The following is a 12,312-nucleotide window of genomic DNA, read 5'->3' on the forward strand; positions in this document are numbered from 1 at the left end:
CCGGTACCTTTCTGCATGCAATTTAAGCCCGTTGACTCAAGTCCTATCCTCTACTCTCATCCCCTTAGCTCCCAGTTTCCCTTATAGACAGGTAGCTGTTAGGGAAAGGTTTTTGGTTTGCTTTTTTGCAATCTTCCTCTCTCTTTTCTTCTAACAGTTGTTTAATTTGTCTTATCATCTCAATAAAACCATTTCCATTTTAAGAATGTTTATTTCTTCTAATTAATCTGAGTTCTGGACTAGATCTACACCTTGGCATGCACAGGTTAAAGATCCAAAAATATTGTTTTAAATACCTCATGGTACATTTGTTTGTTCATGGCCAGCATATGTACGGCAATTCAGGAAACAGAGATGTGGACTATACCAGGTTATACTTGTGTTATTCTGGGAACTGTAGGCATTCTGGGATGAAGAAGCAAAACTGGTTTCAATATAGTAACAACAACAACAACAACAACATTCAAATTATATGCCGCCCTTCGGGAAGACTTAACACCCACTCAGAGAGGTTTATGAAGTGTGCTACTGTTACCCTCACAACAATCACCCTGTGAGGCGGGTGGGGCTGAGAGAGCTCTCAGAAAGCTGTTTAATGTCTCTGATGCATTTCTGTTTCTCAAATTTTGTTTCAGACTTCCTTCCATCATTCAAACAATGGCTTACTGTGGCTCGCCATGCGCTGTCCCATCTTGTGTATCCAGCCCAGTGGTTGGAGTGGGATCAGCAGGTCTCAGCTTAGGCTCTGGTCTGGGTTATGGCTGTGGAGGTTTTGGCAACAGAGGACTCAGTTATGGATATGGAGGTCTAGGATATGGAGGTCTTGGATACGGAAGTCTCGGATATGGAAGTCTTGGATATGGTTCTGGCTTTGGCTCTGGTTCGGGCACATGGTCAGGCGCAACCTCAGGAGAGCTTGGCACTCTTGCTGGAACCATCCCTCAACCTGTCAGCCAGATTCCACCTGCAGAAGTTGTGATCCAGCCACCTGCCTCCATTGTGACCATCCCAGGACCCATACTCTCTACGAGTGGTGAACCAGTTTTTGTGGGCGGCAACTCTCCATGTGCAGTTTCTGGTTCTGGGATGGGAGGAGGCCTCTATGGGGGTCTGGGGGGAGGACTTTATGGGGGTCTTGGAGGTGGCCTTTCAGGGTCATTGAGTTATGGACTAAAGAGGGGAGGATACCTTGGAAGAAGTCTTCTGGGTCGTCGTAGTAGCATCTGTTGAAGCTTCTACTGAACTGAATGTCTAAATGGTAACAGAAATTACTGTGAAGTGGCAACATGATAACAATCAATTACTGAGTTTTCTAGGCCTTGGTTCAAACTTCTGCACCTGCTGCTGAAATCAACACAAGCTTTTTCATAGGTTTGGATTCCTGCTTTCAAGAAATGTCCCCCCTCCCCTTTGCTGTGAAATTTTCAAAATCAAGATTCTTGCTTCTCTCTGTAGACATGTCGTGCATTAACTTCTTCTTGTAGAATTGTCCGAGCAATGTTGATGATGCTTTCAATAAAGCTTTTGCTGCATCATAGCCCATCTCTCTTCATTTTTAACACTCATGCCTTTTCTTTCATGTGTCGGCAATGCCCTTCCACCCTCTACTTTGGACAAAATGGACAGTCACTTCGACAAAGAATTAATGGACGTAAGTCTGACATCAGAAAGCAAAACATTCACAAACCAGTTGGGGAACATTTTAACCTTTTTGGACATTCAGTTGCTGACCTAAAAGTAGCAGTTATCCTGCCAAGGAATTTCAACGGGAAATTAGAAAGAGAGATTGCTGAATTGCAACTGATAACAAAGCTCAAGACAAATTCATGCACCTGTACTGACTCAGAATATAGGTTTCGTGTTTCATTACCAATGCTAATTTCTACACACCCACTACCCCTCTGCATACCCCATCCTATTCAATCACACCTGCCATTGTCATTCACCAGGTATTATTATGTGGCTTCTACAATCATTCCACTCTGCAAGACATAAGGACAGATGGACTCACATTCTAGCTGTATCTGAAGAAGTGAGGTGTGGCTCATGAAAGCTCATATCCTACCACAAATTTTGTTTGTCTTGTAGGTGCTACTGGATTCTTGTGCTTTTCCTTTATTACACTGGGACTCCATCCATGCTCTCTCTGCTCACCAAGCCCTTAGCTCATTGTTCCCCCCGTATTTAATGGTTGTTTAAATACTTGGAATGAGCAGTTCCTCTTCCTGACAAATGAAATGCAGCAATCCTGGATGAAGCAACTGTGAGAGCCATCATCTTTTGTGAGAAAGTTGTCAGTCAAATTAGTTTTATAACAACAAATGTGGTAGAAAGAGAGCCTGAAGCTCCTCCTCCTCCCTCACAGTGTCTGGAATCGTGAGGAGCAAAAGAAAGGTTTTTAAAGTTTAGTTCTTGTGAGTTTGTGTGACTGAGAGTCAATTCAGGCATCCGTGATTTGACTCATGTCACAAGTAATGTGCATTTGGGCAGATAACCTCCAAGTATTTCTTCACACAATATCTAATTAACTTCTGGAACTCACTGCCACAGGATGTAGAGATGGCTGCCAACTTAGAGGGCTTTAAAAGAGGAATGGACAGAATCATGAAGAATGAAGCTATCAATGGCTACCAGTCATGATGGCTACTAGTCATGATGAACATCTACTCCCTCCTGTAGCGGAGGCAGTACATCTCTTTTTCAGCTGCAGCAGAACACAGATGGGAAGAATGCTGTTGTATTCTGTATTGAGAGCTGCTATAGCACAGTGGTTAAGTAGTTTGGCTGCAAATAAGCACTCAACTGGTTTGAATCCCACTACTGCCATGGACTCAGAAGGTGGCCTTGGGTAAGCCACTCCTTTCAGCCTGAGCTCCCCAGGTGTGTTGTGGGGATGATAACACTAACTTGTTTACTGCTCTGAGTGGGGCACTAATCTGTCTATAAGAGCGGAATATATGTGCAGTTATTACATTGCAGTTGTCCTGCTTGTAGGCTTGCGAGAGAGAAACCAGGTCGGCCACTGTCTGAACAGAAGCTGTTCAGAATACTGGATCTGATGGGTTTTTGGCCTGATCCACTACAGCTCTTTTTATGTCCTTACATCTTTTAAGCTGTAATCTGAGGCCTCTAGCTATCATCTTTCTTTGCAGGCCTCTTCGTCATTTGCAACTAATTAGAAGCTGGAATTCGAGAGAGCAAGCTTTTCCCATCACCATGTATCTATTAATAGCATGTCAGCAATTAAAAACATCCTATGTGGGATATTTACAGAATGGGACACAATGGGTAGGATCTTCTGCTACAGGATTTAGAGGCTTTAAAAGCAGGTCGAACACACTCTTGGAGGACAGGTCTATCAACGGCTATCAGCCTTGACAGCTAGAAGCAATTTCCATGTGCTGACCTAGACAGTAAATGTCTTGAGTATCAGAATGTGGGTGCAAGGGCAATAGAAATATATTTTTCATGGTCTAATTTTCAGCATCCTGGAGGCATTCGATTGTCCACTATGGGAAACAGAATACTTGATTAGCTATTTATTTTATTTATTTATATTCGATTTATATCCCACCCTCCCCACATCAGCAGGCTCAGGGCGGATTACAACTTAAAATTACATTTCACAATTTATATGATGTACAACCATAAAATATTTAAATACCATAATTAAAATACATTTATATAAACAGTGGAACAATGATCTAGCCAACCACCTTTTTAACCATCTCCAGAGCATTTGGGCAAGGAAATATGTAAGAGGTGGAGGGTGTCACTAGTAGGGAGGTCACATACTGTACTCCCCCAGCTAGGAGGCACCACCTCACATCAACTATATGCCTGGCAGAACAGCTCTGTCTTACAGGCCCAGTGGAAAGATAAATACCATCGGGACCTGGTCTCATTGGACAGAACGTTCCACCAGGCTGGGGCCAGAACTGAAAAAGCCCTGGCCTTGGTTGATGCCAGGTGGGCCTCCCTGGGGCCAGGGATCTTTAACAGATGTTTATCACTGTAACAGAGAGTCCTCTGGGGTTCGTATGGGGAGAAGTGGTCCCGCAGATAAGCCAATCCCAGTCCGCATAGGGCTTTATAGGTTAATACCAGAACCTTGAACCTGATACAGTACTCCGCCAGCAACCAGTGCAGCTGATGCAATACTGTCAACCAGAGCTCTGGTCTGATTCAACAAGACTCTTCTTATGTTGTGAATGTCCTTGCATCCCAGTATGGAGACCTGAGACAACAGCAAATGGCTTAAACAAGGTTTCTTAATGGCTAATCTGCATAATTATTAGCAGTTCCCTTTCTCTTAGTTTGGTTTGCCACTTGTGGGTTGCCTCTTCCATATTCCAGCATTTGGGCAACTCCACCCTGGCTCCGAACTCACTCAGCCTCCCTGCTGGCTTTGTTTAGCCTAGCCTGTACACAAACCTATGCCAAGAGGTGCTAGGCCTCATCCCCTTCCCCTAGGCAATTCAAAGACTAAGGTTCGTCTGATACTGTTACCCATGTTTATGTTTAGGATCACTGGGGGACCTAGCTATCTATAGAATGGGAGTTCTATTTGAGAAAAGGTCTAAGAGAATTTAACAAGTGGCTAAGGCTTTGAAGAAAGAGGTTCTGAAATGGGTCATTTCAGACGGCCCCCTGTCACCACTACAATGAAGCCACCCAGATTTTTGTTTCAGCATCTGAAGGGTTATCTTGAATTTATTATGGTGAAGTTGTTTGAGCATCTTCACAGAGATTTTTTTCCCCTTTGAATGTTCCTCTTGAGCTGAGGACTCCATTTCTTTTGATTAGGATTGGAGTTATCTGTATGCAAATGAATTTGTCCTTGGAACCAGGAACTTTGGAACTCACTGTAGAATTATTCTTGAGACAATCTTTGTATAGTTTTTTTACAATGATGTTCTGTATTTGTATTTATGTCATTTACTAGCAACATAGCCCGTTGTGGGGGAAAAATACAATGGGGTCTAGAAAAGGAAGTTTGGGCAGGCAGGCATTTGCTCCTCCTCTGTCACTGATTACAGCTTGTGAAGGAGGGGGTGGGCATTGTCATCTGCTCCATGCCTGGTCTGCCTGATCTCCATGTGAAGGGGTGGTGGGTTTTGCTACCTGCTCCATGCCTGATACATGATGGGTAAAAGGGGGCATTGCCTCCTGTTCTGCACCTGACTAGGGCTGGGTGAAGAGGGGAAGGCATTGTCGCATGATCCGAGCATGATCCCAACTGGGTGAAGGGGGGTGGGCATTGCCACCTCCTCCCTGCTGGGTGAAGGGAGGAACAGGCATTGCAACCTGCTTCATACCTGATCCTGACAGGTGAAGGTGGGTGGTGGGCTTTACTACCTGCTCTGCTCCTGATCCCAGCTGGGTGAAGGGGGTGTGGGCATTGCCACCTGCTCTGCTCCTGATTTCAGCAGGTTGAGGGGAATCAGGCATTGATGTATGCTTGGCTCCTGACTCCAGCAGGGTGAAGACAGGTGGGCATTGCCATCTGCTCAGTGGCTTATTCCAGTAGGTTGAAGAGGGTGGGCATTGCCACCTTCTCTGCTCCTGATCCCAGCTGGATGAAGGGAAGTGGATTGCCTCCTGCTCTGTGCCTGATCCCTGCGAGGTGAAGGAGTGAGGTGGGCATTGCCACCTGCTCCACACCTGATCCCAAATGGGTGATGACAGGGGGTGGGCATTGCCACCTTCTCCACCACAAATAGAATAGATAAATCAGAGGCATGTTCACTATATGAACAGTTTACAGAAAAGTAGAATATTATGTGTAAAGTGAGGGGGATCCCCAGTTGGGATCAGAAGCAGTTTCGGGGAGCATATGGGAAGAGACAGTCCCCCAGGTATGCTGGTCCAAGTCCGTTTAGGTTAATACCAAAACCTATTAGAAGCAGAGAAGGTGGCAATGCCCTCTTCATGCCTTAATCCAGGCGGTATTAGGAGTGGAACAGATCGCAATGCCCCCACCTTAACCCAGCTGGTATTAAGAGTGGAGCAGGTGGAATTTCCCCTCCCACCTTAACACAGCTGGTATTAGGAGCGGATCACTTTGCAATGCCCACCCCTGATTCACTCAGCTGGGATCAGAAGCAGAGAGGTGGCTTTGCCCACCCACTGTCTTAACCCAGAAGGTATTTGGACTGGAGCAGGTGGCAATGCCCATCCCCCACATTAACACAAATGGTATTAAGAGTGGAGTAGGTGGCAATGCCCTCCCCTGCCTAAACCCAGCTGGTGTTAGTGGTGGAGCAGGTGGAAATGCCCATGCCCACCTTAACCCAGCTGGTATAAGGAGCAGAGCACGTGGTAATACCCCCCTGCCTTAACCCAGCTGGTATTTGGGGCGGAATATATGGCAATCCCCCCCCCCAACATAACCCAGCTGGTATTAGGAGTGGAGCATGTGGCAATATCAATCCCTCAATTTACCCCAGCTCATACTAGGGGTGGAGCAGGTGGGACTGCCCTGTCTTAACCCGGCTGGTATTTGTGGTGGGATCAATAGTTTTACAAATGTTATGAAGGTAATAAATACAATGAAATAATCAATTAATATTTATTCAATGAAAAACACATATCAATCAAAAGGCAAACTTCAATAAGTCAAGGGAATAGTCAAACAGCAAACTGCAAACTCAAGCCACTGTTGTAAGTGAATGAAGAATAATGTCCTTATGCACTTGACAGTGCCCATCTCCCTTCACCCAGCTGGGATCAGAAGCAGAGCAGCTGCCTTTGCCCACCCACTGTCTTAACCCAGCAGGTATTAGGAGCAGAGAAGGTGGCAATGCCTGCCCCCCTTCACCCAGCTAGGTTCAGGAGCAGAGCAGGTGACAATCCCCCCCTTCACCCAGCATGTATCAAGAGCAGATTAGATGGCAATGCCTGCCCACCTTCACCCGACTGGGATCAGGAGTAGAGCAGATGACAATGCCCCCTGGCATTAACCTAGCTGGTATTAGGAGCAGAGCAGGTGGCAATACTCACCCCCCAGTTTAACCCAGCTGCTATTAGTGGCAGAGCAAGTGGCAATGCCCACCCTCACCATCACCCATTTGAGATCAGGAATGGAGCAGGTGACAATGTCCACCTTCTGCCTTCACCTGGCTGGGATCAGGCACAGAGCAGGAGGCAATGCCCTTATACCCTTCACCCAGCTAGGATAAGGAGCAGAGCAGGTGGCAATGCCTACCTTTTCTTCATCCAGCTGGAGTCAGGAGCCAAACATGCAGTAATGCCTGCACCCCCTCCAACCTGCCAGAATCAGAAACAGAGCAGGTGGCAATGCCTGCACCCCCTTCAACCAGCTGTGATAAGGAGCAGAGCAAGAAGTAAAGCCCACCACCCACCTTCACCTGTTAGGATCAGGCATATAGAAGGAGGCAATGCCTGTTCCTCCTTTCACCCAGTAGGGAGCAGATAGCAATGCCCACCCCCTTTCACCCAGCTGGGATCATGCTCAGAACAGGTGGCAATGCCTTCCCCACTTCACCCAGCCATAGTCATGCACAGAACAGGAGGCAATGAAGCCCTCTTTATCCGGCATGTTTCAGGCATGGAGCAGGTAGCAAAGCCCATCACCACATGGCCAAGATCAGGCAGATCAAGCATGGAGCAGATGACAATGCCCGCCCCCATCCTTCGTCAGTTGGATTAGTGATAGACGAGGAGCGAATACCTGCCTGCCCACCCTCCCTTTTCTAGATCTCATTGTATTTTTTTCCTACAACAGGCTATGTTGCTAATAATGTATAAGGTGGTGATGAAGAGAGCCCTCAAGTCAGAGTTGACTTCTGGTGACCTCTGGTGTGGTTTTCATGACAAGAGACTAATAGAGGTGGTTTGCCATTGCCTGCCTCTGCAACCCTATATAATCCAAGGTATAACATACATTTTGGGTATATTTACTTTACCCCAAAGTAACAGGCTTGTTTGTTCTTTCCCAGCAGTAATGGACATTCTGGTGGCATTTGTTTATTTCAAAATAGCTAAACATTATCTATTTCCTGTGTAAGATTCTGTTTCATCATTCAATACACAGGGAATAATTTCCCCCTGTTTCCAAGTGGCAATGTGCTGTCTGTGTTGAAGTCATTTTATACCATTTTAGACTTTTTTTACTATATATATTCCATGTATGCTGTTTACATGAAATTTATAAGCAAGTAAGGTGGGGGAAAAGATACACATTGTGTACATTCACTGAGGAAATTATTTGCAAGGAAAAGGAACATGGCACCAAAGTGAAGACTTCACAGTTTTAATTTGAGCAGGATAGACACAAGATCAAAAGGGGGATCTTGAAGCTGAAGTGGTGGGCTGTGAATTTCACTTTCATCTCTAGCCCTGCAACACAGACCTCATGTTCAAACCTACACAAACCTACACAAGGATGTGTGTGTGTGTGTTATGTGCCATCAAGTCGCTTCTAACTTATGGTGACCTGATGGATGAAAGACCTCCAAAATGTCCTATCATTAACTGCACTGCTCAGCTCATGAGCAGAGATGGGCATGAACAGAAAAAAAAAATGAACATGATGTTCATTTTTCATTGCCATCCATAAACAGGGACTCATGAAAAACCACGAACATTGCCCTGTTCACGAACATGTTCGTGGTTGGATGTTCGTGGGGGACAGCAGGCTCTTCTCCAGCCACCATCCAAGTCAAGATCCCTACTGCACCACTCCCAGAAACATGACCTGAGCAGGCACCAGGAAAGGTACCAATAATAAATAATAGCTTGGCCTCAGAGCCTGGCAGCAGCCCTGGAACTTGAAGAGGTAGATCCCTACTGCACCACTCTCAGAAACCTTACCTGAGCAGGCAGCAGGAAAGGTACCAATAATAAATAATAGCTTAGCCCCAGGGCCTGGCAGCAGCCCTGGAACCAGAGGGGATAGCTCCCTATCCCACCCACCACACACAGAAAAAAGCCCAGATCCAATGCACTCTTCCACTATCTCCTCCAAAATGCTATTAACAGCTCTGTCCCACTCCACTGCGTGCTGAAAGTGAAACCAGAACTGGGAGCACAGTGTCCTTTTATAAGCTGAGGGCTCATTGAGAAATGCAGGAGGCCTGTGGTTGGCAGTCAGAACTGCCTAACAGAGTTTGCAGAGATGAGATTGGAGTTCCCATGGCCACAGAACACCCCTCTCCTCCTTCCCTCCCCCATGGTGTCTGCTCCCGTGTTACCAATTGTAACCGATTTGCAGCTCCATGCATGGAATGAAGACCTGCCCATCAAGCTAAGTTGGGCTTTGGGGTGTCCGGGGTGACAGAGGGAGTGCAGATAGTTCAGGCATTCCCCCCCCTCCATTGCCAAGGCAATTAATTGAAGGTGCCTGAATGTCTAGCTTCCCGAACCATGGCCAAGTGCAGCGAACAAGCTTGAGCCGGATGCATGTTCAGCTGGAATGGCGCATCACAAACGGCCCATTCGCGAGCAGTCGAGTGGCCTGTTTGTATGTTTTTTTCATTCGTAATGCTGTTTGTGCCCATGTCTAGTCATGAAGCAGGTCTGGCTAATGGTCCCACACCCCGGAGATGTGCATAGATGTAAAGACAAAAGGTTTTCCAGGAGTTTCTGAGTTAATCTCATCCACACCCTGCCAATCTTCCTCCTCCCTTTTTCCTAATCAGAGTTAACCAGGCATCTGCTCATTCTTCCCTTCCACTAATTGCGGGTCATCAATCACTTTTCTTACCTACAGTTTTTCCCAGGAAGGTATAATCAAACGTTTCCTATTTTATTGTCTCATCGCTGGAGACAGCCATTAAACTATTGTTTGGGGGTGGGGCGGCAGATGTGATCCTGCTCCAGGGTACATTGCATTGTATAATTGATCTGGCCTGCCATGAGCCATGTGTGTGTGTCGTAGGATCCTATGCACACCCTCAGACACCTTCTCCTTCTTGCTGTAGAGCATTGGTTGCTCAAGCCACTACTGTCTTTGGATGCCCTCTGTCTTCTAGAATAGTAAATATTTCCTGATTTTGAAGCTCTTTCCCATATCCTCCCTATTTTCTAATTAGCTTTGTGTGTATGCTATGTATGTTTTCCTGTGTATTTGCTTTTGCTGATCCTTTAATAAAAAACATTCCTGTTGAATACCTGCCTGGTTCTTTCAGATAATTATCTAGGGAATGATTGTTGAATATATGGGTGGAGATCCTACTAGTTACCCCCACTCTCTGCTTCTCCTTGTACACTAATTCCCTCAACTCAAAAGGAGACCCCCATTTAAGTAACACAATGACAGCAAACTATTACCTGTTTACTATACCTATAATGAAACAGAAATGATCTTGAGGTGCACCTCTTGCCAGGAGTTAAAGGGTCTGATATAGGGAAACTAACTGAATGCCTAGGGTTTCTTAAAAGCACACCTATATAAGAACCAGGCCTGACCAGAGTCATCCAGAATATAAACCAAATTACTATTATCTAGGCACTATTCAGAAAAATCTGTAAGTATTTTTAAGAGCTATTCCAGCTCAGCACCAAAGAGAAGAACCTACAGAGCATCCCATGGAATAAAGCAAAGGACATTGCTGTTATCCCTCATTAGCTTTGCCTCCATTTCTTCCCCTTCACAATACTTACAAGTCTGCCTGAGGCCAAATTATCTGATGAGCCCCCAAAAGATAAAACCAATTATGCTGTGAGTAGCTGACACTTTGACAAACAACAACAAGACATAAATGCTAGAATGCTGATTGAGCTTTAATGAAAACAGGGAAGGGGGAGAGTCAAGTAAAACAGTTATAAAAGGAGCAGTAAATGAACAAGATAAAGAATTTTTTAAAAGGTGAATTATTTTTTGGTCTTCAGAAAGCTAGTGAAACAGGGGAAGCAATGAATGTCTAGTGTTTTTGCAAAAGCTCTAGAGTTCAGTGATGTTTCTGCAATCTTTGCCTTTTGATCTCAGCAGTGGATCTCATTTTCTAACCATTTAGATCATTACCTTGTCCATGAATGTATGTGCTTCAGTTTTAATAGCAGATGCTGCCACGACGTCCCACTAAAGGCAATTTTCCAATGAAACTACCCCTCCTTGGGCCATATCCAGGACACCAGCCCCAGCCTCCATAAAGGCCTCCTTGCCCACTATAGAGACCTGCTCCTACCACCCCAGAACCGCTAACAGCACATGGAGTGTTGCCTCCCACTTTAACTGGTCTACCAGTAGCAGAGAGGATGGGTCCTGGGACGGTCAAGACGGCAGGGGGTGGCTGGATGACGACTTCTGCTGGAGGGATCTGGTTGATGCAGGAAGGGACGACTCCAGCCAGGGTTCCGAGACTGCCGGAAGTTTCAGCCACAGCAGGACCACGGCCCCAGCCCAGACCATAGCCTAGACCATGTCCATAGCCAAGACCTGTATATCCACTGCTGAGGCCTCCATATCCATAGCCAGGACCTCCCCAGCCAAGCCCTGCAGATCCAAACCCAATGGTTGGGGTGGAGGCACAAGATGGGATGGCGAACTGTGGGCAGATAGGCATTGTGTAACGGAGATGAATCTGAAGGAAAATAGAAAGTGACAGCTGGTGTGATTTTGTCATGTTCTCATCAATTTGTACTTCCCTTCTCCCTCCCTCCGTCTCAATCTTTACTTTTATATCATATTTCCTTCAATTTCACTACTGGTAAACCCACAGTACCTGATTATTTACTGTGCCTTTATTTATTGTTACTCTTTCCTGAAGGACAGAAATTGCCATCTATTCAACCTTGCTATATTATTAATTTCCCTGACCTGGATTACCCAGGCTAGCCTGATCCCATCAGCTCTTGGAAGCTAAGCAGGGTCAGTCCTGGTTAGTACTAGGATAGGAGACCACCAAGGAAGTCCATAGTTGTTATGCAGAGGCAGGCAGTGGCAAACCACTTCTAAATGCCTGTAGTGTTGAAAACCCTAAGAGGTAGCCATAATTCAGTTCTGACTTGATGGAACTTTGCAGGAGCAATCTTGGAAGTGAAAATGCCCTAGGAACAACCCAAGCTGTGATGCTATAAGTCGGCACTGCAGGGCCACTCAGCACAGTAAGGGCAGTAATGGGTATTAGCTCACCCATTGTATTATACCTCAACTGGAAGAGTGCATAAGGAAACATTTGGTGAGTTGACATCAATTGACATTGCTGATGAAGGGACTGAGCCAAGCAGCCACTGAGGGTCAGGCAGAGTTGATGGGACTTGGCTCAATTTGCTTCTGGCCAACAGCAGTCCTCTAGGGCAAGTTAAACCATCAGTCTACCCATGGATGTTTAGAGGACACAATAATGA

At 45.8% G+C, this 12,312-nt stretch overlaps 1 protein-coding gene across 1 annotated transcript; it reads left to right on the forward strand.

Moving 5' to 3' along the window:
• The first annotated feature begins 657 nt into the window (after window positions 1–657).
• LOC129341896 (chorion class B protein B.L1-like) lies at window positions 658–1,230 on the forward strand. The gene has a single exon (XM_054997257.1). It carries the CDS (start codon window positions 658–660, stop codon window positions 1,228–1,230), a length of 573 nt encoding a protein of 190 aa, XP_054853232.1.
• Window positions 1,231–12,312: the final 11,082 nt, after the last annotated feature.

Source organism: Eublepharis macularius, chromosome 1, assembly GCF_028583425.1.
Source record: "Eublepharis macularius isolate TG4126 chromosome 1, MPM_Emac_v1.0, whole genome shotgun sequence".
Classification (NCBI taxonomy): Eukaryota; Metazoa; Chordata; class Lepidosauria; order Squamata; family Eublepharidae; genus Eublepharis; species Eublepharis macularius.